The sequence below is a fragment of the Apteryx mantelli genome, chromosome 1, assembly GCF_036417845.1.
Source record: "Apteryx mantelli isolate bAptMan1 chromosome 1, bAptMan1.hap1, whole genome shotgun sequence".
Taxonomy (NCBI): Eukaryota; Metazoa; Chordata; class Aves; order Apterygiformes; family Apterygidae; genus Apteryx; species Apteryx mantelli.
The window spans coordinates 164171070-164195564 of NC_089978.1; the positions used below are offsets into that span (position 1 = coordinate 164171070).

At 49.7% G+C, this 24495-nt stretch overlaps 2 protein-coding genes across 2 annotated transcripts; both read right to left on the reverse strand.

The window, feature by feature from the left end:
• Positions 1-5745: 5745 nt before the first annotated feature.
• SSTR3 (somatostatin receptor 3) lies at positions 5746-10769 on the reverse strand. The gene is made up of 2 exons (XM_013947320.2): positions 10754-10769; positions 5746-7732 (listed from the first exon to the last, which is right to left on the reverse strand). Exon 2 carries the CDS (start codon positions 7676-7678, stop codon positions 6473-6475), a length of 1206 nt encoding a protein of 401 aa, XP_013802774.1. The 5' UTR covers positions 7679-7732; positions 10754-10769; the 3' UTR covers positions 5746-6472.
• Positions 10770-14087: 3318 nt separating this feature from the next.
• Positions 14088-24137, reverse strand: RAC2 (Rac family small GTPase 2). Its single transcript, XM_013947208.2, has 7 exons — positions 23936-24137; positions 20905-20976; positions 19073-19190; positions 17531-17593; positions 16572-16731; positions 15134-15268; positions 14088-14351 (listed from the first exon to the last, which is right to left on the reverse strand). The coding sequence occupies exons 1-6, from the start codon at positions 23968-23970 to the stop codon at positions 15138-15140; spliced, it is 579 nt and encodes a 192-aa protein (XP_013802662.1). The 5' UTR covers positions 23971-24137; the 3' UTR covers positions 14088-14351; positions 15134-15137.
• Positions 24138-24495: the final 358 nt, after the last annotated feature.

Below are 24495 nucleotides of genomic sequence, written 5' to 3' on the forward strand. Positions count from 1 at the left end.
CTAATGGATCCATTCTGACACCTGTGGGTCTGGGTCAGAAAGATCCCATCATCACTTGGTAGTGCCGTCCGGAGTTCAGTCCTAAAACCATTCAGCAGAGCAGAGGCCTGCCACGTTCTCTGGGCATTTGATCCAGCATGATCAAATGGGCATGTTCACCACTCTGGCCTCAAGACACAGAGCACAGGCATTGTTCGATACTGGTACAGCTTCCCACAACAACAGACCTCTTCTGAAAATGCACTATGCTCATGTGGCAGCTATGCCTCTGAAAGCATAATAGCCTGGCTCTGCAGGGATTCTCCAGCTCCATGCGCTTGCATGGTGAATACATAGGATTTCCAAAAAGATAGTGGTGGCAGAGAGAGGGAAAAGCTACTGATGAAAGGCCTGACAATATCCCTTGTTCCTGCAGTCAGTGCACAGCCAGGTGTGCAGGAGTATTGGGACCATGCATTCACGGACCTTCCCTGCTGGCCAGAGCAATGCCTCAAACCCAGGGATTTCCAGGTGGGAAAATGCATGTCTGTGACATCTGGTCACAGGTTAGCCATGGTGCAGCCAGCTCTGGGGCTGTCCGATTTTGCAGCTGGAGGTCTGCCGGCCCCCACCTCCCTCCTTGCCTCCAGAGCAGGAGGAACTTGCTCGGTGCCAGGGGTGACAGGAGGCAGATCCAGGGCCGCTGTCCCCAGCACAGCAGCGGCCTCGGGTGGGTGCCGAGTCCCCTCTGCAGGAAAAGCAGCACAGCGCACCGAGGCCCCGTGTCTCCTCCCCCATCCCCGGGCTGCAGGGCCCTGGGCTGCCCCTGCATTGCACCTGGCCTGGTGCGTGGCACTGCATGCAAAGCTGCTTGTTGCGAGTGTTGCATGAGGCTGCAGCTCTGAAGGCTGTCTGTGCCGGCACCATTATTCCCAATGGATGGTACCTGTGGCTGAGTACAAGAAGACACCTGTTTAGGGACAAGTTCTTTTGTCCCCTCTGCAAACCCCCCTCTCAGCTTAGCTGAAGCTCTGATTAAAGATCACTAAAGAAAACAGTGATGGGGCATAATTTGAAATGTCTTTGTATACACTGTATGTGAGTCAAGGCATATAGATTTCCTTCCCACACATCCCTGTTTGTCATGCATAGAAGGACTTGCTGCAGCCCAGGCACATATCTTTAGCTGGCTGCATTGACGTGCTGAGTATGTGTGTGTGTTTGTGCATGACGTGCTAAGTGTGAGGTCTGGGTGAGCTGGCTGTGTTCTGCGTGGCGTTTGCATATTTTATGCTTGGGAAGGCAAAGAACACTAAGTTTTCACGAGCAAATATTTGCATATTTTCCACTCGTTTGAGCAGATAAAACATTTCAGTTCTCTGTTGCATCCTCAGGGGAGCCAGGAACATCTTTGGAAGGGTGTTTCTTGTATCTCCCTGCCTCTTTTTCTTACTGGCTCCCCTACTTCAACAACAGATTAACTGCTTCCTGCCCCCTCCCCACACCTCCTTCTTCCACACTCCCATACGCAGCTGAAGCAGAATGTGGCCTGGACAGTTTTGCATTTGCCTGAACTAAGCCTCTGTGTTACCCTGCAGATTGCAGATACAGTTGCTTCCTGATAATAGCTTCAAAGGACATCAAGTGTGGGCTGTGTTAGTAACAGCCTGGAAACACACCCTCTCCTCTGCCACTGCAACCTCTCCTCTATCACTTTTCCTTGCCCTGCCAATTGCTCTCCAGAAAAGCCACTGCAGAGCTGAAGGGTCAAACTGAGTGGAGCTGAAGCTGCCTGATGCCATTGTTGGACAGGCACAAATGGGCTTGGGTGTGCAAGCATGGTGGGCCTGAGCTTGGGAAGGGTTGTTTGCAAGGTCGAGTTGTCAAATCCCTGTTTTTGCCTCTGCCTTGGGTGGGGCGGGGGGAGGAACGTGCTGTATTCTTGCATACGTGCTTAGGCCGAGAGGTAGAGGCATGTCTAGGCACACATGCGTTTTTGTGGGTGGCCACATATGGTCTCATGCACAAGTAGATAAACATAAATTAGAAGCATCCACACACATGAATGTATATACAGTCACACGTACCCACACATACACACATGCAGTCACATCAACACTCATGTGTAAACATGCATATACATCACATACATATGCCTTTCCATATTTGCTGTCATGCACTCTGACATGTACATATGAAATCTTTCAGCGGCTGGCAGAATGGGCTCTCCATGTCTCTAATACCCTGTCTATAATCAAATGTTTGCTGGGAAGAGACATTGCACAATGCTGCTGGAATCACTGCGGCCTTTTCTGGTCTTGCAGCTCCAGTCTCTACGTGATGAGAATAAAACCTTTTGTGCAGCACAAGGCTTGATGGAGACCTTATCTCTGTGTCTCTGCACCCAGAATAGAAAAATCCATTTCCATATCTGACTGGAACAAATACCCTGAACACAGCCAGAATTTCGCTTAGCCACTGTGCATGGCACCTGTGGCCCCTGGGTTGCCCAGAGTCAGCCACACTGTTATTATGAGGGGGAAAGTGATCACAAAGGTATTCAGATTAGTGCTATTATCACAGAAAAAGCTGAGGATTCACCAGGATGGAGACAGAGCTGAGGAGAGAGGCGGAGGTCAGCTGACAGTGAGGTAATATCATTAATTCCAAATGTCTGTTTCTATGAAAAACAGCTTTTTAATCAATGGTTATATTTTGCAGAATTTTGCAGCATTCATTTTCTCCTCATGTATTTCAGACAAAAAAATTCCTTCCTTTTTTTTTCATTTGTCACTGAAAAATAGGCTATAGAGTAGGAGGAAGAAGAAATCAAAAGGTAGAATAATGTGATACTTGTGACCCTTTTTTAAAACTGCTGTTTAAACTAGACTCCAAACTGTTTACAGGTATCCCCAGAACATGTTTTGTTTTCCCCAAATGACTCCCCTGCAGAGCTGCTTCTATTGGGCTCAGACTCTGTGTACCAAAAGGATGTACAGGGTTTCCTTGGAGTACCTGCTCAGTGTTGGCATTCCAATGCTTGAGCTTTTCAAAGATGTAGAAAAGTATTTTAAGAAGCCAGCCAGTCTGTGGAGTTTCTTGAGTGGTGACTTGCAGCAGACAGAGCTGCAAAGGCGTGTGAAATGAAGTCTCAGCTTGATTCAATGGTGAAGGAGAGCATGTCTGACAAGTGTTGTTGGCAGTGGGAACTCCCCCACCTCCTCTAGGCAGCTGTACAGCCATTCAGTGGAGAAGGAAACCTTTTCTATATCTGCTCCCCACTCATTTGAGCCACCTCCTGTAACGTCCTCATCCCCTATCACAAACATTTCTCTGCACCTGGTAATTAGCCCCAGACAGCACTACATGATCCCCAGCTCATACCATCTCTTCTCTGACCTTCTGTTTTTTCTGTGCCAGTGGTGCCCAGCGTTTACCTTGCTCTGCTACTGACTACAAGAGGAGCAACACAGACCCCCATTTCAACTGTTGTGTTGTCCATGTATCTACCCACTTGGTGGATACCCACTTTTAATTTTTCTACTTTTCTTGCCTCATATAGAGGCAGGAACTCCAGCAGTTTATTTTCATTCTGCTGGGATTTCTTTATTGCCCTTCCTGCCGTTGGATGCTGCAGGAACCCATGCAATAAAAGATGCCTTTTTGGTCCAACACACTGTCTATGCCATTTCTAGGAACAGTTTGGCTGCTTTCCCAATGAGGCCCACAGTGCGGGGATTTTGTACGTGGATGGAAGGAAGAGGAGACACAAAGAAGTAGCAGAGGGTAGAAACTGGCTATCAGACATTTGAAGTTTTCTTTTCACCATGAGGTGAGCCTGCACTCCTGGGTATGTGCCTGCCCACAAACTCAGGGGAGCAAGTGCACTTTGCAAGAAGAGGTGAGCAATGGTTGAGTGGTAGCATTGGTAGCTCAGCATTGACTCCTGAGGCTGAGCCTGCAGGCATGGATGACTTGGCACCAATGTCCCAGGCTCAGAAAGGAAAGAAGAGGGTGGAGGAATCATGGGGATGAGTACTCTCTGTCAGGGAGGTGGTGGTTGCTCCAACGACGGAGAGCCCAGCCGAGCTTCTTCAGCTCTGTCATGTTTTACAGTCCCTTGCCACCCTCCCTCTGGTCTCTGGTGTGGCTGGGGCACGTTTCCTCACTGGTGTTCTGCCAAGCTCTTTTCCTGCATTCAGGTCCCCTGCACTTGGTCCCCCTGGTGCCTGCCAGGCCCTCATTCCTTCTCACATTGTATTGGGGTGACCTCAGCTCTCTCTTCTTTGTAAGGTGATTCTGTTCCCTTCATCCTCAGCTTCTCCAGCTCATACTGCTTCCCAGCCTAGGGCTTTTGTCCACTGTCCCAGCACACCTGGCCCTCTTGCTATCCCTTCATACTTCATGCCTTCTTTGAAATGACCTGTGAGACACCTTTCCGTCACCCAGCCAGCTCTTGTCACTGACTCTCCACTGTCCATGTCCTCACCTCCTCCATCTCCTCACCTCAGGGAGATCTTTCTCCTTCTGATGGGTCCCTCACTCTTCTTTCCCATTTCTCTGAATTACTTATGGAGAAAAGTAACCAGATATCACCAAGGGCTCTGGTATGAGAGTCTTCTTTGTGTCCGTAACTTAGCAACAGCATTTGTGGAGAAGTTCAAGGTGTGGGGAGAGACATTTAGCAGAGCCTGCTGGAATGTAGCCAAAGTGGAGGGACAGACCTTCATTCCACACGTGTTTGTACATTGCTGCTCCTGTAGCCTGCACACTCTGGCAGGCCCACCTACAACTTCCATCCACCAACTGACGCACACAAGCAAACACAAACACCAACACACATCCTCTCACACTCTTACACAACCAGCTACATGCACACACACTCTTCCATACATACTTGCATGCCTACACAGACAAATCTACTTTTAAAGATCCCACAATTATGTAAACACACTTTGTCATCTGTATTCGTATATGCTTATATAAACACATATACCCTCTTATGCACATTTGTACACATTTATAAACACCCCACAGTCACACTCACACACACGCGCACGCGCATACACACAAACTTACACACATGCAGATTAACATCAGTGCCCAATCCACCCCCTACCACCCCCACAGCACTGGCTCCTCAATCTCTGACCCTGTTCAGCCATTCTGAGTCAAATCAATTCCTGGCACCTGAAAAGCATCCCACACGCCTGCCTTTGTGCATATCTAACCCTTGTGCCCACAGAGCATGTAATTGTCCTGTACAAATTCTTTCCAGCTTCTCCCTGCTAAGAAACTCACTTCCAAGGCTTACACAGCCAATCCTGTGCACTCATGTGGACAGACCCACACATACAGTCCGGGGATCAAACTTTCCCATACAGTCTCCTTTATATACATGCAGACATATCATTTCTTCTCCATCCTGAGCCAAATACTCAACCATTTCCCACAAGACAAATCAGTTCATAGTATCACAACTCCCTTGCCCATAGCCCTCACACATGGGAGACAAACACCCTGCCAAGTACTGATACTGATGCCTTGATCTCCTGCAACAGCCAAACACCCCTCCATGCAGAGATCAATCTGTCTCACAGTCATTCAGATACTAGTGTATATTCTCAGGAGACCCAAATCTATAGCATTCCCCCTCCCCTAAACACAGAGTGGTCCTGCTCAGTTGGTCTTTAAGTCCAAAGGCTTTTTGTTTATTTACAGTAAAACTTAGGGAAAGGAAGGGGGAAAGGGCATTTCTTGTAAGAAATCCTGCCCCCAACCCATGCCTCACTGGCTTCTTTTCCATCCTTGTTACACCTTCTAGCATGGTGCAGAGGCACCAAGAAAGCTCTGAGGAATACAGAGTTCAGGAAAGAAATGTTCCATTTGCTCCCCCAGATAAGTTTCATCAGTCTGCCCAGAGGTCATGAGAACCCTAGAAACAAAAAGGAGGCTTTGGGCAGTCAGAGTGGTCTCCAGCCAGGACTAGTGCAGGTGGGGAAGCTGTCCCCAAGGCAGAGCTAGAGAAGGGTCAGCCATTCATGCATCTGGTTGGTATGTCTTAGCTGCAGAGATTTTTCATTCCTGCTCTTCCTTCAGGGAAATCTGACACTGGGATGTCCATTCTAGATCTTCAGTAGCTGTGGCTACATGTTCCATGTGCCATTTTGAGGACTTTCTTGAGGTGCCACGGTCAGATGGTAGCTGATGCCCTTCACAGTTGGGCAATATGACGATGGATCATGCTGCTGCCCTTCCTCTCTCTATATTGTCAATGATGTCCATCACTTCTCTGGGTACCACACAGACCCAGGGGTCCCTTCCAAAGTCAGATACAATGTTTTGCCTTTTCCACAGGCTCCTGGAGTCCTCTTCATCTTTAAGCAGTCTTGGCCTTTAGTACCTCCCTTGTGGCAACCTCTCCCATCTGTTTCAAGCTGGAGTAACACCGAGGTTAAAGGGGATCCCATGTCCCAACCTCTCTTTCCTTTTATCATAAATAACTGACATGCAACCTGTTGCTCTTCTCGCAGCCCAAAGGCTCCTCAGGGAGTGGTTTTTGCTCCTTACTTTCTCCTGCCCCACTGCTGAGGGGGCGTTCCTGCCTGTCATTTTCATTCTGGGTGATCTTGCTGATCTCTCCCACTTCCTCTTCATCATCAGTCTTCTCTGGGGGGCATGCTGGCACCTCTTGGCTCTGTACTCGGCGGGATGGCCTGAGGATGGCCCTTCGGAAGCCCTGCTTGAAGCGGTAGGAGAGAAAGCCATAGATGATGGGGTTAGCGCAGCTGTTGGCATATGGCAGCACCACCACAAGAAAGTAAACACCAAAGAGGGACGGCTCCTCTGGCAATGGGCAGACAACATTGATGATGTTGAGGACGTAGAAGGGGAGCCAGCAGAGGACGAAGACAGCTACAACAGCCACCACCATGCGGGTCACCCTGCGCTCTGAGAGATTGTGCTTGGAGGACAGAGCCCTCACCCGCCTGCCAGAGGAACGGACCTTCACAACAATGAGCAGGTAACAGAGACAAATCACCAACAGTGGCCCAAAGAAGCCCAGGGTGGCAGTGTAGACAATGAAGCCAGCTCTCCACACCGAGGCAGGCTCTGGCCACTGGATGTGGCATGTGCTCATACCTAAGGGGACGTCTGAGAAGACCACCACAGGCAGCACCACCACAGATGACAGCACCCATACAGTTGCACTCACAGCCTTGGCAACCCGTGCTGTCCGCCATTTGGAGGACTTCCCTGGGTGGACCACGGCGAGGTAGCGGTCAACACTCATCACTGTCAGACAGAAGATGCTGGTGAACTGGTTGATGGCATCCACGGCCATTACTAGGCGACACATGAAGGACCCAAAGGGCCAGTAAGACAGGGCGTTTTGTGCAGCCAGGAAGGGCAGGCCCAGCATGAAGAGCTCGTCAGCGAGGGCCAGGTTCAAGATGTAGATGTTGGTCACCGACTCACTCACGGAGTGCCGCAGGACCACATAAATGACCAGAGAATTCCCAGCCAGCCCCACCACGCAGACAATGAGGTAAACCAGAGGGATGAGGACACCACTGACAATGACACCGGGGCTGGTGATGGTGGAGCCGTTGGCACTGATGAAGCCTGCCCAGCTGTCAGAGGCATTCCTCTCTTCTGACACTGCCGGGGTGGGGAGGCTGAAAGCAGAAGCGTCCATAGCAGAGACAGAGAAGAGGGAGGGGGCAGTCTCCCTGCAGGATCAGTTAGCAGTCTGGAGGTGAGAGGAGGAGAAGAGAGCTATTTATACTGGGGATATGACAGCTGAACAAGCCACAAATAAAATTACAGCATTAATGGTTGGAGGTATGGACAGGCATGGGAAGTCAAGCTGGGTTTGTGGGTGCTGGCAGGCACTGGAACATTTTGCCATCCAGTCCTGGGAGGCACAATGGGCATGGAGGGACAAACAGGGACATGGCTCAATGCACAGCCAACAGATCCTCTCTCCTAAGGAAAGATCCCCTGGGGAAAGAGCCACAGACTAGTCATAGGAAGGGTAAATTTCTTATTTTCTGCTTATGGCTCTAACACTGGGGAAATAGTCCCAAGGCACCTAGTTCTCATTTATCAGGGGCGACTGCCTTACAAACAAAAGGGAGGAGAGCATACAGTGACAAAGTGCCAGCCCAGCTTTGGCTCCCCAATTCACTAAGTATCCTCTTGCTTGCTGAAGCTTCCTTTGAACTGACCAGGTTACTGTGGGATTGCTAGTCCCACCAGCAAGAATGAAAATGCCTCTTCTCTCATTTCAAGCCAGAAGCTGGGCTCTGCACCTGAGCTGGAGAGGAGATGGTTTGTGTTATGCCATTTTGGGAGTAAAGGAAGAGCCAGATGATTGTTTTTGATAACCCAAGAGGGACTAGTCCAGACCTCTCTCTCTCGCTCTGTCTTTCTCTCTTGCATTCCCTCTCTCTCCTTCTGTACCCTTCAACACACTGCTAATGGAAGAGGCTCTGCCTGCCTCAGCTGTTCACAACATCAAAGCACTGTCCCAGCCCTCCTAATCTGAGATGCCAGACTGCCCGTCACATCAAGCTTTGGCATGGAAACAGCACACATATCACTCAGAGCCTTGAACAAACAAGCTCTCCGCTCTCCACCAGCTCTCAGCTGACACTAGGTGAGAAGTTGCAGGGAGCGAGGGGACAGATAGGGGAAGAATGTGCCTTTTGTCTTTTGTCATGGCACTATACACGTGACTAATACAACCCTGCACATAGTAAAGCCTGGAGACATCCTGGCATACCTTATGCAGGGAGATGTGTGTGATGCTGTCAGGATTACCAGAACTCTGGCAAAGCTTGCTGGAGGAGTGAACTGGAAGGGTGACCCTCTTGATGAATTAGCTTCATGGAAACGGGGATGACCTGGATGGAAGAGGACAGGGACCCTGAGGGTCATCTGTACCCACTCCAGTAGATTTTTTAGAGCTCTGAAGCTCCTTTGGCCTTGAAATAAGAGTTAGGGATCTCAGAGGAAAGGGTTCCCAGTATTAACTACTTTCAGGAGGCCAGAAACATTCCAGAAACTTTTCTCCCATATAGGATTCTCCACAGCATCCCAACTTTGTTTACACATGTCTTGATATTACAGCTTTTATTCTTTTATGTTGATGCCATTCCAACTTCTGGAAACCTCAGGGAAGACCTGAGTTTTGGATGGATACCTAGGATATCAGGTAAGTAAAACCGACAGTCTTCACAAATGTACCAAATCATATGTTGATAGAACCTAATCTGATAGGCTGATGGGACATCTGGGCAACCATGTCTGAACCCCATTCTTCCCTGATTCTTATAGGCCAATGCATGAAATACTTAGTACTTTCCTGCTATATTTAAATGATCTTTGAAGGACTGGAATTATTTAAGCTTTCCTTATTTGCACGTGCCTTGGGCTGTGACACAGTGTCTCAATGCAAGCCCATTTCTTGGGGTCCTGCAGTACTGGGTTGTCCCACACATTGTCAGTGGCTGCAACAGGTGGGCAGGGTAGAAAATGATTTGATCATCTCAATTTCTAACTTTTAGGATCTTCCCTCTGAGATTTTTTTCTGCTGCTGTTCTAATGACGCATGTGCTTGTTAGCCATTGTTGGAGGAAAGAGGAGGGGCAGTGCTGGCCCTGGGGACAAAGAGCCCTGGGAAGGGTGTCAGAGAACAGAACAGTGTGTTCACAAGAAGATGGTCCTCTAAAATGTGGGGACATAATGAGGGATCTCTGTGGGTGTTTCTTCTGCATGCACAGGAATTTCCAAAAAGACATTTGGATACAGAGCCCTACAGATGTCAAATATGGCTGGGGACACTTCTGATGGGGCTATAGAGTATATGGGGAAGTGTCTGGGGTCCAGACCTCGAAGCTGATTGCTCAGGCTGTGGTTTAGCAATACATACAGCTTCATGGCTCATAAAACCCTATCAGAAATGCTAAGGCATGCAACATAAAGCACCGATTCATTACAGACAACTGTGATGGAGAAACTTTGTCCTTAAGAAGGCATAGTCAGTCTGTGCCTTTCTAACTTTATCAGGTACCATCTACCAGCTTAAACTCCATATCACACACACTGGCTAGTTGGACACAACAACCATTTGACATCAAAGCTTGATCTAGATCAGATCCATCCTGCTGGGTGCTTTGGCAGTGCCCACATCTGACAGGAATTGATGGGAAACTGACCTCAAACAGAAAGTGTGTCAGCACCTGTTTGGGGTCAGCCCTTACTGATGTGGAGAGCACCTGGTGCAAGAGGCTTGGGATCCCCAGACAGGTGCTGCCAGAACATAGCTGGTCCATACAACTGGAGAGCAGGGGGTCAGAGAGGTAGGAGGGGACAGTGAATAGGCACTGCCATTGTTCTTTAGGAAAATAAAATCTTATTTCTATATTTCTGCATAGAATGAGAGGAGGAGGGGGGTGCTAAAAGCTGAACCTATATCTGATCATAAAACAGGAATAGAAGCTGGGAGGGACCACTGAGTTCAGTAACTTGCAACACTCTTGCCACCCTCCCCTTCCTTTCAACTTGTTTCCCACGGTCCCATTATAGCTCAGCTCTCCCCCTGCCCTATTGCAGGGCTGAGCTCTGTGGTAGGGGCCAGGATGTGCTGGCAGAGTGGGGAGGGGGAGTCGGCAGTCTTTCTTCTCTGGGACTGCAGAGTCAACTTCTGCATGGACTCATGCCCGCGGGAGCCATCTGGGAAGGGCAGGCAGAGCCGCCTGGTACTTACGTGTCATTGGGATGTACATTTTCCTCTGCTTCACCAGGAGAATCCGTGTCATGTTTTTCCCCTTCCCCTTTGTTAAAAGCATTTGAGCAAAGCAATCCCAGGAGGGAGCCAGTCCCAAAATGTACTATCAGAGATGCAAGTCTTTCTTCCTGGACCTGACCATTGCTCCCTTTTTTACTGATGTGGGATGTCTCCTCCTCAGCCCTGTGCCCCACTCATGTGCCCGCTGATGGCCAGCCAGCCGTGCTTGCGTCCTTCCAGGGATGTGAGGCCCTTCACGCTGGTAGCTTGACAGACCTCAAACTCTCCACGCTCCCCTTGCCATCTGCCGGAGGGGGGGGGGGGGGGGGGCTTGTCTGCCAGGGTTAGGTAGATGGAGTGGAGCGTCAGCTACTCCAGGAAGGATCCTGACAGCCAGTCGATGCCATGCACAGAAACACCAGCAGGAGAATGAGAATGAGCGGATGAATGATAGGGCAGGAGAACAGGGAGAAGGAGGGGAGCAGCTGGGATGCAGAGAGAGAGAGAGACAGGAGAGAAGCAAGGAGGGAGAGGGGGAGAGTCGAGGTGGGGGTGGGAGACAATGGGAGTGACAGATGGAGAAATAGGGAGTGCACTAAGAGGAAGGAACCAGGGAGAGTGGAGGTGAGGCAGAGAGGAAGAGAGAGATGCAGAGAGCAGCTGTGTGTTGGGAGAGTGTTGTGGCAGGAGGGGGTGGATCATCTCAGTTCTCCTAGGTGGGGGGGATGTGGAAATGCAAAGCACTCTACTAATGCCCACAAGCACTTCACAGCCACATGGGAGGGACTCCCAGCCCCGAGGATCTTGCAGACTGGACTAGTGCCCCTCAGGGCTACAGGGACACAGCAAAGCCTTCTGGCTGGCAAGATACCCATAAGGGGGGGGGCAATGAGCACACAAATCCTTCTCCCTTCTGCTTTGCCCCACAAGCACTTTCAGATGGACTGGACTGAAAGCAGATGGGAACATAGGGGGCTGCCTGTCTCAGTTCTCTCCTTTCCCTGGCTCCCTGCAGAATCACGTGTTTTTCACTTTCACTGAGAAAAAGAAACAATCTCAAACTCTCCCACCAGATCTCATCTCTGCTCCAAGGTATGGACCCAGAGGAAATGGGGCAGGGAGAGAAATCAAGCTCCTTTGTATGATCACTTTCCCAGGAAGGAGATTAGGATTTCCCCATCTTATTTGCTGCACAAAGTGCTTCCCTTTCCTCTCCACCCCCTTCCCTGCAGTCAACAGCAGTAACTCCTTGTGCTGCACAGTCACCCAGCTCTTGCCATTTGCCACTGCTTTTGAACTCCTAGGGCAAATTTCAGTCTTGACAGAACCAGGGATTATGTCTGCGAGCAGAACATAGCCGGAACTACAACTGTGCTTCCAAACCTGCTTGAGCAATTTTATGTCCAGCCAGCGCTGCTCAAAAGAACAGCTGAAGTCACTACAGGGTTACAAAACTGTCAGGATAGCTTTAGCCTAGGTTTTGGCCAAGATGATGTCTGGAGACGAGCTGGAGGAGGCTTCACTGGGGAAAGAATGATGCGGGCAGCACCCAGTGGCTATCTGTGTCATGGCAGGGGCAAGTATCCATGGCACCATGCAGAGAGCCCATGATTTGCTTCCTATTAGAAAAAGAGTCATGCAACAGCAGAGCTCTAGCCAGGCTAACTAGCCCTTTGAGAACTTGTTAGCTCAAGCACAGAGTTACATGATCACAGCTTCTAGGTCCCCAACTTGCTTGCTCAATAATCACTCAAGAGTTTTGCCCCATTCTTTGCTTCAAACAGCTTCAGCAAGGGTTCTGCAAGCTACTTGAATTGTGTTGGAAGGAGAGCTCAGCATGCGCCCTATTGCAAGTAGGTAGATATATAAATTGTGTTTCACGCATATAGCAAACCTCTCCTCTCTCTGCATTGCTCTGTGGGATAGGTGACAGGGCAGAAAAAAAACACTGAGAAGATCAAAACCAGAGCTTGGGAACTGGAGAGGGAACAAGAACCCTTTAGGAATTCAATTGTTTGAATTATGTTTAGGATATATAAGAGTGGCTAGATCCCAGTCTCAAGGGCTTTGTGTCCCTTGCCCTTCCATAGATATGCATATGTTCCTGAAGGTCTGTTGCTGCTCCACTGGAGTTGTGCTGACACAATTTATGTTATCTCTGGACAGGGCTTGGGCACTTTGTCTAGCAGCCCATGCGCAATACAGGCACTTGTGGAACTCGCTGCCACAGGATGTCCTCCAGAGTTGTTCTGGAGATACCAGGGCATAATTTTTTATGTCACTGAATTGAACTGCCTTACTCACATACAACCATGAACTGAACTTGCAGAAATTTCCCTGGCAGCAAGGTCATTCAGGGGTTTCACTGAAGTAGGTTGTTGCTGAAGCTACCTGTGCAACTCCTCAGTGCAGGAAGCAGCCTTTGAAACTCAGAAGCAGTGCTGCATTCAGGAATGGTAAGCTGGCTCAACTCCACAGTTTCTCAGTGCCCTCCTAGGACTGCAGGATTTTGCAGTGCCAATCATTTCACCCTGAATCCTCCTCCCACCTGCAAACAGTGGCAGTAGCAGCCACCCTTTAACACTTCTTGCTCTCAAAGCCCTGCAATGCATCAGTAAAGCAGGTGCTCATAGCTGCCAGATCCATAGTACCTCTGGGACCACTCTCTTCAGCTTAATTTTAGTGACTTGGAGGCAATTTATCTGGACTGGTGACTCATTCCTCTCTCTTTTTTTTTCTGCCCTCCCCCTTCCTTTTCTCACTCTGCCTGTGCCTGGCAGTGTGCGTGAGTGCCAATACTGATATGACTGTCTATGACGTGAGCTTAGGAGAGTTAATGAAGAACTATTTTGGTGAAAGGGTTTCCCCAGCAACCTGCAGGGGCAGTCCCCACAAAGCAGAGCCTAGGTCTGGGTGTCTGCTCCCAAAGCCTGCAGAGGAGGGAAAGGCTTGCTAAGCTCTGTCAGGCCAGGCCTGAGGGGAGAAAACTTTCCTCTGAACACACAGAAGTTGAGAAATGGAAAAGCAGAAGCTGAGGCATGATCACCCTGCTGCCTTTGCCTGGCATGCTATTTGCTCCTTGCTGAGGAATGCTAGGAGCTCAGCAGAGAACTCAGCAACTCTGTGCATAAAAGAGGACACATCTCTTCACCCCATACTGGCTGGGGCTCCCCAGTACCAAGCTCAGCATGGTGCTGACTGGGATGTCACTACCAGGAGGGTACAACTAGGAGGTGCCTTGAACTCTCCAGCTGTCCTGTTGCTATGTGAGTCATGGCTGTGTCCCCGAGGTGCAGCAACACAGACATAGCAGGAATGTACAGTCTGTTTATTGGGTCTTGGTCGCTATATTGTAATCATCTAGGGCATCTGTGAGGGAGGGGAGGGGTGGCCAGGGTGGGGTGAATGTGGGGAGGTTGTGCAAATGGACAAACCGCTGCTACAGACCCACAACAGTCTTTCAAGCCAGCAGAAGTAAAAAGCGCAGTGACCGCCACAAGGTACTGAGCTCCGGGATGCTGGAGCCATCTCTCTCCTGTGTGTCGGGCAGAGCCTGGCATCGGGACAGGGCCGGGATCTGTAGTCAAAACAATGACAGGCCTCATGAAACCAGCTCAGCCATTTTCTTGTTCTCCCTCCCCCTGTCCTGGTGGTGGGGGAAGGATGAAAGGGCCTGGATCCTGGTTAGAAAGCTCCCTCTCTTCTCTCTCCTCAGGCTCTGACCAGCTTTGCCTCTTGTCCTGAAGTCCCTCTCCTTCCTCTGCTGCCTTGAGTTGAAGAGGAAGAACAGGAGGGGATAATATGAGAAGTAAAGGAGGCTGGGGAGTAGGGGGGCCAGCAGTTGCCTGCTGATGAACAGATACAAGAGACCCCTTGAGGTGAGCAGGGGCTGATAAGAGGAAGGGCTGTCTGGTCTGTCATTTATGGTTCCCATAAATAAGGAAGAGTGTTTTTTTTTCTTTTTTTTCTATGGGCAAAGGCTGCGGCTTCACAGATCTCACAGCAGGTCATCCCCAGGGCAGCTTGGATGCTGTTCCCTCTGGGGCAGAAGGTGACAGACAGCCCTTCTCCATGAGGGCAGAAGCGGAAAATCTTGTGCCTCCCCATGCCAGGAGATGGGGGCAAACCTTCACATGGGCAGGCAGTAAGGAGGGGCAAGCGGATAGTGGGCTGTGTGCTCCATCATACCACGTCTGGTCCTCTCCCTGCTCAGGGCTGCTGTCTCTCTCTCTCTCTTTCTCAGGATGACCCATCCCACCAGGCACAGCAGGCCATAGGAATGCAGCGGTCCTGACTGTCTGGGTTCAGGAGCAGGAAAGGACTGGCAGTATCCTGCCCAGGGATCCCTTTCTCACTTACCCTCCTAGAGGAGACTGCATATTCGTTTCTTTGGCCGGGTGGGCTGCGGACAGAGCACTGCTCGGATGGCCTCATCAAACACTGTCTTTAGGCCACGCTGTGTCAATGCCGAGCACTCAAGGTATTTCACAGAGTCTGTTAGGAGGAAGGCAGGTGCTGTAATGAGGAGGAAGGGAATTGGGGGTGGGCAGGGTGGGTATCCAGGAGTTTGTTGTGAAGGTCCTCACTCAGAAGAGAATCATACAAGAGGAATACAACAAATCAATATCAAGCAGAAAGAGATGCATGTGTCTGTATCACTGGTACTTTTCTGGCTCCCATCACCTCACAGTCCCAACACATTCCCCTCCCAGTGCCCATTTTACAGACAGAGTCCTGAGGCACATACACCAACTGAGTCTCATCTTGAAAGGTCTTATTCTCAAGCTTTGAGTGTTATTCAGACCACCTGGCCTCAAGGACCTCTGGTGGCATCTTGAATCATGTGTCACCTCCCTTTTGGGACTCTCGAGACCCCTGTATTCTCAGAGGCCCTGAGCTGGAGAGCAAGGCACCTAGCTCTTACATGAATCGAATAAACACAATTCAGGTGCCAAAATCCAGTAAGCATGTCCACAACACACTTCACTCACTCAGGCAGTCTTGACCTCAGGGTAAAAGCTTGCTAGCTGTACAAGACCAGGAACTGTTTTTTCTCCACCCTTGTAGTCAAAGCAGAGCCATCCTGTGAGGCTGTCTATGTTATGCTGGCTGGCCACCTTCCCCTCTAAACTCCCAGTTGAAACCTTCTCTCTCTTAGGCTGCGTGTTTCACCCTCTCTGCTGTCTCTGTGTGCTGTATCTCAGAAGAGAGGTTACCTGGCACAGGCATTTGTGCCTGTCCCCAAGCATGTGAGGGAGGTGATGCCCAGAGATGAATGCTGGGGTGAGACACGTACTTGGGGCTGCATGTATAAACCCAGCTACCGGAGGCAGGAAGAGGAAGCCGCAGTTGCAACTCTTCCTGAGAGATGTTAGAAAACTCATTCTTGCGCCTGTTTCCGGATGTGGAGGAGAGGCCTCTGCCCACAGAGCAGCTGTGGCTTTCATAGCAAAATATTGGCCCAGATAGAGGCAGAGGAGAAAAAGGGGAGAGGAGTGTGCGAGTGTGTATGTGTGTGTGGGGGGGAGGATGGGAAGGAAAGAGACACTGGCTGTGCAGAAGGCAGGGGCCTGAGGTACTGAGGTTCCCTCAAGGACTGGATCTCCTTCCTGACCTTTGTGAAGCGCATTTTGTTCCACAACCCTTAATGTGTCTACCAATCTCCCTCAGAGATGCTGTCCGTGGTCTTTGACCACTGTGAGATGCCTGCAAGGAGGCCTTATTAGACTGAGGGAAAGCCACTATCTTCTGCCTCTCTCTTTTCAGTAGGTCCAAGATGTTACCCCCAAACACATACCGATTTCCTTGGCCAAGGCAAGGCCCTGAGGATATGTAATGGGGGATAGCTTCTTTTCCTTCAGCTTCTCAATGGTGTCCTTGTCATCACGAAGATCCAGCTTTGTGCCCACCAGAATGATGGGAGTGCTGGGACAGTGATGCCGCACCTCGGGGAACCACTAGCGAGAGAGCAAAAAGGCAAAGATGTAAGAGGAAGTCAAATGGCCATGCATTAGGTAAACAAAAAAGCATCCCTGAAAAAAATGACAGTAAGATGGCTAACACCATTTCCTTCCACACTGCCCGTTCATCCAGTGTTGGGTACTGTAGCCTGGCTGAGACCAGCCCCTGTTACAGGGTCCACAGAGGCAAAATCCTTGACTTGGAGCTCAAAGCATGAATTTAATTCCTCAGGAGCTGAAATACCAGAGTAGTGGAGTGGTGAGGGGGGAAGGGAAAGCCACAGCTGAGTACTGTCTGTTAAGCAAGAGCATAAGCTGCACTCCATCCTTCATGGCTCCCCCAAACCCAAGGAGGAACCTGAAAGCTGTAAAAAGGAAACACTATGTTGTTTTCCTCTCCATCCATCTCTTCATTCTTCCCTCACTTCCCAGCTAAAGGCTGTGTACCTGCTTCTCATATCCTATAGATTTGTCCTGAAAGTAAGAGCTGTGCTGTGACTGGCTTGTCTGAAAGATGCCCTTGAAATACAAGTCTGTGGTTCACCTTGAAGTATCCCAGCAAGATGAACACTAGCTCTTTAATAGGGTTGGCCATCTCCTTTGAGATGAACTGGAAAAGAAGTCTGCAGGAGGCTGATATTTTAGTTCCTTCTGACTGACACAAAAAAGATACTACCTCTCTGGGTCTAGACAGCCCTTTAGCAGTCTCCACCTGCAGTTGCTCTCTTTGCAAGACTAGCATCAATCTCCCACTCATCCTCCACAACCCCTCATTGACCAGGATGCCTTGTCTCACCTTAGCACGGACGTTTTCATAAGATGCTGGGCTGACAAGGGAGAAGCAGATCAGGAACACATCCTGTAGGCACACAATCACAGTTTGGAGTTAGGGAGAGACCATGGGATTGCATGACAGAAGGTAGGGAGGGGAGACCAGAGCAGGATGGGCAGCATCCTCCCTCAGCAGCAGGGAGGACCATGCTGGAGAAAGCTGTCCCTCACAATCAACACAGTCCTGACTGCTGCTAATTGCCTCTAGAAGAAAGAAGGATATTTGTTCCCCTGACTCATGGTAACCATAGCCACCACTATCAGAAGAGCCAAACTGTTAACTATGAGGATGGGGTTTTTGCGGTAGGCACACTCATCCTCATGGGAAATATTCTGACAGCGTCCTGTTCGCTTCTCACAGATCACCAAAGAGCTATCAGGCCAGAATATTTTTGCCTGCTCTTGATACAAGGCTAGATTCGACCCCAAAAGTACACATGCAAGACAGAAATGAGGCAGAGTCTAAGGTCTCCACATAAGTACTTCTCCTGTGCACTTCCATTAAAAACAAAACAAAACAAAACAAAACCAGCTCTTCAAGATAATATTTATTTCATCCAACTTTCGCTATCTAAAACAAGAGTGTCAGGCCCAACTTACCCATTTCCATACTTCTACAATCACCAGAGATGAATACTTGAGAGCACAGTCCCCCCCAGCTATCCTTGGCACTTGTCCGAGGGTGAATATAAGCAGGTGATTGAGAAATATGCTTGTCTGCCCTGACTGCAGAAAGACCCTGGCAAGTAACTTACACCAGGTGACCAACTTCTATGTGACTGAAACTAGCTGAAAAAAATACTGCCCTTAATTCCTAACCCTTTTGTTTGCAATGACAGCCTTCAGACAAAAGCCTGAGACAGCAGGGTCTTTTTGAGCTTGCCAAGAGACTGCTTGGAACAACATCCTCAAGAAAAGGTGACCTTGAAGCCCTGAAACCACTCTGTCAACATGGTGAACAACTGGTGAACTCCGTCTGAGGAGGAACATTCACTTGCTCTGTTAGAGGCTTGGACTTAACTGAGACATCAGCAGATCAAATACACGTATCTACATGTTACATCTCTTTTACAAGGCAAAAGCCAAACAGTTCAGGCTCCCAAACAGGGTTCAAAGAAACATGAAAAGCTCCTGTGTCAGCTCCTATGTCCCCTAGGTCACCTTAACTTTATAAGAACAGATTTTTTTTTTATGCAGACTCCATGAGGTATCTGTCCCCCATTGAAATCAGTGTCACTTGGGCACATAAATACCCTTGAGGATCTCAATTTTCTTGCTAGGTGATACCAGTAATGAAGTTTAGATAAAGGCTCCAAAATCCTCTTAGACCCCTTTTACCTATGGAGTTTTCAGGTACTTGTATATCACCAGAACTATCCTCAGAAAAGGGCAGAGAGCGAAGGGAACCGTCCTGTCACCACTGTATGGTAAATGTTGGTTTTGCAGCAGGGAAAGGAGGCATATCTGAGGGAAGCACAAGGTAGGAGGGGCAGAGAGTATGACCCACCGTCTGCGGGTAAGAGAGGGGCCTCAACCGGTCATAATCCTCTTGTCCAGCAGTATCCCATAGCCCCAGATTTACAGGCTTGCTGTCAACCATCACGTTGGCGGAATAGTTATCGAACCTGAAATGAAGAGACACAGGCCATGGCTCAGACAGGGGAAAAAAGGAGTGCATTTGGCACTGTAGGGTGAGCTGAGCAATCCCATTAGGTGCACCTCAGAGCAAAGGGTAGTGATTTGCCTTCTCAGCTCACCTGGCTGATGCTGGTTTCCTGTGAACCTTTACCTTAGGGACTTTTCACTCAGCATCACCTCCTTCCCATCACCCAGCTATTCTGGACAGGTGCCTGGCTGCAGCTCCACCTTCTCTATCTTGCATGCAGATCCTTAAACTCTTTCTTTTTTCCACTTCTCTCACCAATACTCTTCCCACGACTGTTCCAGCTCTAATCAAGCCTCTGTCCTTTCTCTTGTGCTCTAGAATCCAACTTTCTTCTTAAAAAGTTACACACTGTGTCTCTGTAGCACCCCCAGAGCCCTGCACTCCTCAACCCTCCTGCTGGAATTGAGGCCAGTATGCCAAGATTTCCCTGCTTCCCCCTTACTCTTTGAAAATACAGCATGAGATATTTGAGAATGGCAGTCAGAATTGCATGCTTTAGAGCACAGACATATTGAAAAAACAGCTATTAAATCAACTGAGGTGTTGTTCCTCCCCAGGGTTTCTAGAAACTTTTCTTTCCTGTCCCATTTGGTATATTTTTTCACAAGCTTTCAGGCTAAGACAAGGGAAACCAGTGATAGGAGGGAACCGATGCAAAGACCCTGTGAATGTACTCAGGCCTCTTTGTCAGGGAAGCCATGCTGCCCAGGAGAACAAAAGGGCCTCCCTTTCCTCCAGACACAACTCTCAGTCATGAAGAGAAATGGTGTGCAGCACACAAAAGGCATGGCCACATGCCAGGAAGGGATGGTAGCCTGGCACAAACCAACTTGTGAAAAGAGATGGGTTCTTGCTGCTTCAAATTTGTTGCAAATGGTCTAGAAAAAAAGAGATACTCTGAGCTTTTCTTGTACCTCTCCTTTCCAAAGGGTCTGAACCTGAGCTGACAGTCTGACACCCTGTGCTTAGCTCCTTTTCCCACCTTAGGGGAATGGCTGGTTCTGCATTGCATACTCATACCCCGTACTCCAGTGGTGTATGAATATGTGTGATATGTCTCCCCACACACTGTGGAGAGACAACTCCTTCTGACTCAGTCTAAGGCAACCCTAAACTCGCTCCCCGTTTCAGCAGGCTGCAGATCTGTCCCAGCCTCACACATGTAACTGCTGGATTACATAGAGCTTCTACTCTAGCCTTTAGCTGAATCCTGCTTCCAGGACTCATATGTTGGCAGCTTTGGTGGCCGTACTCTTACCATCAGGGTTTTCAGTGCCTGCTCCGATGACAGCAGGCACCTTGGAGCAAGGAAGGAAGTGGGGACCCTTGTCCCCTGAAGCCAATCACCCAGGCTTCACTTGGGCCTGGCACTGTCTTTGTAGCCTGGTTCCTAGTTGTTTTGCCTAGCAGGACCCCATCTACTGCATGCAAACTTAGCAGGCAGCAAGACCCTTAATGTCTCCCAAATGTCCCATTTATACCAGGGCTTTATAAGGCTGGTGAAAGGTGAATGACAGATCAGAAGTATAGAGGCACCTTTGCTAGTTTGGCAGCCCTTCCTCTGCTGGCATGGAGACTGACCCTGCCTTCAGAGTGCAGAACAGGAGTTTCTGCATCCCTTAATACCTTGCTTGCCTCCCACCCACCCCAGGCCCTGTTTATGTATCACTCACACAGTGGGAATGTATTCTCCTGGGAAGGCATTGGTGGTATAGCTGATAAGGAGACAGGTTTTCCCCACAGCTCTGAAAGATAAAAAAAAAAAAAAAAAAAAAAGCAGGAGTCACTGTAGTGTAAACAGTCTTGCTAGTCTGAAATGGGGCTGGGGGAATCCTTCCATGCCTCAGGTTAATGATATCAGGAGATCAGTGGAAGTGGAGACACATTCAAAGTGTGCATAACCACAGGTTAGATAACCAGCAGGAGAAAAGACAGGATGTCACCCAGAACTGTTGTCTTTCAGCACAAAGGCTTGTTTTGACAGTCTGGTACAGAGATCGCTCAGCTAAAATTCATCCACTCTGAGGTGGAGGTGAGAGTCCATTTTCCAATATGTGCACAGTGATGTACACTCACAGACAGGATATGTGTATTCATTTTGTACAAGAGTGTCAGAACAAAGCTTCCCAGGTGGTTATGGCCTCTGAACACAGACACTCATGCCTAGCCCTGCAGGCACTGTGGCCGGGGACTGAGATGACCTCTTGCTGACTTGCCACGACACTTGCCAGTCTGGGCTGTCTGCATGATCCACGAGCTGCTGCAAGCTGCAATGTCACCCACAGAGAGAGCTGTAAGCAGCCAGCAAGGTGCCTCTCCTCGTGGCCAACTGAGGCTGCTTTTGGTGTTTCTGAGCCAGTAGCTGATGCTTCCTCTTGCCTCGGCCTCCCCCACTCCATGCTACAGCAGGGTGGAGCACAAAGAGTCAGGGTAGCAGCGCAGCCCAGACTGGATGAGAGCACTGGTGTGAGGGAGCTGGGAAGGGAATAGTCAGACTGCCAAGGGGAGGAGATGGCTGTGTCCTGGGCACAGGAAAACCTACAGTGAAGAAAGAAGAAATGGGAGAGAAACTGGGAGAAGGTAAAGCAGCCAGGACAGGTGTGGAAAGGAGAATCCTTTTGCAATATACTCAGCTGTCATTTCTCACGTCTATGTGGCCTGGGAAAGTCTGTCTGTGCTTCAGTTTCCCTGTGTGTAAAGTGGAGGTGGCAAGAGCAACCTGCCTCCTCAGCCTTTGACCACAGCTGCAGAATGAGGGAGAGGCCTTTCCTGAGGAAAGTGAGAAGCTGGACTACCACTGCCGGTGGCACTTTGACTTGCCATGGAGCCCTGCCCTGAACATCCCAGTGGTACCTGCAAAGTCTGCTGTGGCAGAGCTGCAGTCCTGCCTTTTGGCAGGCCCCTGCCATGCTCAGCTGGCATCTTTGCCCTGGTCACAAGGCACCTGCCTCAGTTGCTGCACTGTTGAGCAGCTGAGGAGGAAGTAGCACTCTTCAGTGTGCTCTGACACTAGTTTCTTCCTCCTGTCACCTCCCTTTCTCTGAATCCCCCTCTCAGTCCACTCTCTTTCCCCAGCTCTCCTGCTTCCCTCTCATCATAGAGGTATTGAGGGAAAGCTGTTGGGGCTGTGTGCTTCCTGAAGCTCTATCGGAGAGTGCTCAGGAGATTTATGGCAGAGAGAGGACGTTATTCGTGGAAAGGGGGTATGGTTCTGAATTAGTGTGGTTGAACTGAGAGGAGCACAAAGGGTCAGTGAAGGGGTGAGGGTTATAGCAAAATTATTGAGGAATGAGGTGGGAATAGTGCCTGGGACACCTGCAGGTTCTTGGGATTGAGCTCAGGGAGTGTTATAATGCAAGTGATGTGTGATGGAGAGTGGTATGGGGTCAGAATTGCTGTAGCGGAACATTGGGGGCTTAGTGGATCAATGGCAGAAGGTCTTCTGATTGATGAGGTTGAGCCAAAGGAAGGTCTGGTAAGGTGGGAGGGAGGCTGGGAGATAAAGGGGGGATGAACCAAAAACAAGTTATGGAACTCAGACAGTTACAGAGTCAGTACAATGTGTGAGGGGGAAACTGTGGGGTTAGCAGGGCAGTGGAAGAAAGTCCTGTGGATCTAATCATCTCACTCTAGTTTCCAACCTGCAAGGGACTTTTCTAAGAGGTAACAGTGTTTATTTGAGGTTTACTCTCCTTCCTTGTCCCACCTCCTCCCCTCCCCCAACCACTTGCCACAGGCCCTGAGAATATGTCTAAGATATATTGCTATATTTGTAGACTTCTTCCTCCCCAGGCCAGTTTTGAAGGAGGAAGTGACTGTGGGGAGCAGGGCCACTGCAAATGTCTCTTCATCTGCTACCTGGTAGCTGCCCCAGATAACAGAGCTGCCAACTCCTAGCTGGGAAATGAATTAACCTGCTCCATGCCAAATATCCCACCCAGCTTGTGGACTCTTCTCTGCTCCCCTCATCCACTCATCCCACAGGGCAGGGAAAGCAGAGGCCCAGTCCCCTTGGCAGTATTGCTTCACTTGTTGACAGCCTAGACTGCCCCCTTTCCAGTGCTCATGGGACATGGGCAGTGACACCGCAATGCTGCAAAGGCAAGGTTGTGTTACCTCCCATGCCCAGTGATATGTACCTGTGACTGTCTCAGTGGAAACAGCTCCTCCTCCTTCCCACAGAAACCCCTTGCCAGACAGTCACCCCCACACCCTAACGCAGAGTTAATGTTTTGAGGAGAGCTGAACACAGAGATACTGGAGGATACCTCATCAGGACCATAGTGCCGTGTCCTGCCTTAGTCAGCCCCAGTGAGCAGATGGCTTTCAAGGAGCCATGCAACTGCAAGAGAGTGCATGCACCTCCCAGGTTTTAAAGTTGATTCCTGCCTACAGGCTGAATCTGGCAGCAATAATACTACCTCCTGCATGTTGGCCAGATCTGTCAGGCCTCTAAATGACTGTTCTACTTTCTATGCCCCTTTTACAGATGCCCTTCAAAATGCCCTCTACTCCACTCTCCCCCAGCCCTCTCAGAGGCAGGTTCCTTGCCCTGATACAGGAAGGGAGAGCGAGAAAGGGAACATGGTTTGCAAGAGGTCAGAAGCAAAGCTGTGGAAGTTTCACCAAGCAGCGACCTTCTTTCTTGCCCCTTGTCACCGCCCTTCCCTACCCACATCCACAGAAAAAGAATGGGATACATACCCATCTCCTACCACAACACATTTGATGGCTTGCATGTCTCTGGACCTGTGGCTGAGGACAGCGCCTGGGGCAAAGGAAAGTCAGGCCAAAGCAAACAGCAGGGACACACGGGCAAATCTGAGTATCAAATCTTGAGCTGAAGTGAGCGGCAGGTTGCAGGGAGGGAGGAAGTGGAAGAAGGAACTTTACTCAATCACCCTCTGGTCCCTCCTCCCCTCCCACTGCAGCTCTGCAGCCAAGGCCGTTAGCTGAAGGCGGGGCATGCCTGACTTCGTGGTTTGGAAGATTATTGCTGTAATTTTTTCTCCCTGCATGTCTCACCCCCTCCCCCTCCAACCCATCACAATGAACAGCTGGGGGCACCAAACTGCTTTTACATGATTGGAGAGGAATGAGAAACTGGAGGGGCGGATATACCCTACCGCCCTTTGTCATCCAAACTTTGGAGCAGGTGTAAACAGGCAAGCAAATCTGAGGAGGGAACAAGAGGTGCAACATGGTGCAACAAAGATTTTTCAGGCTTTCCTGGTGCCCCTGAGGGCCAATGGTGAAATGTCACA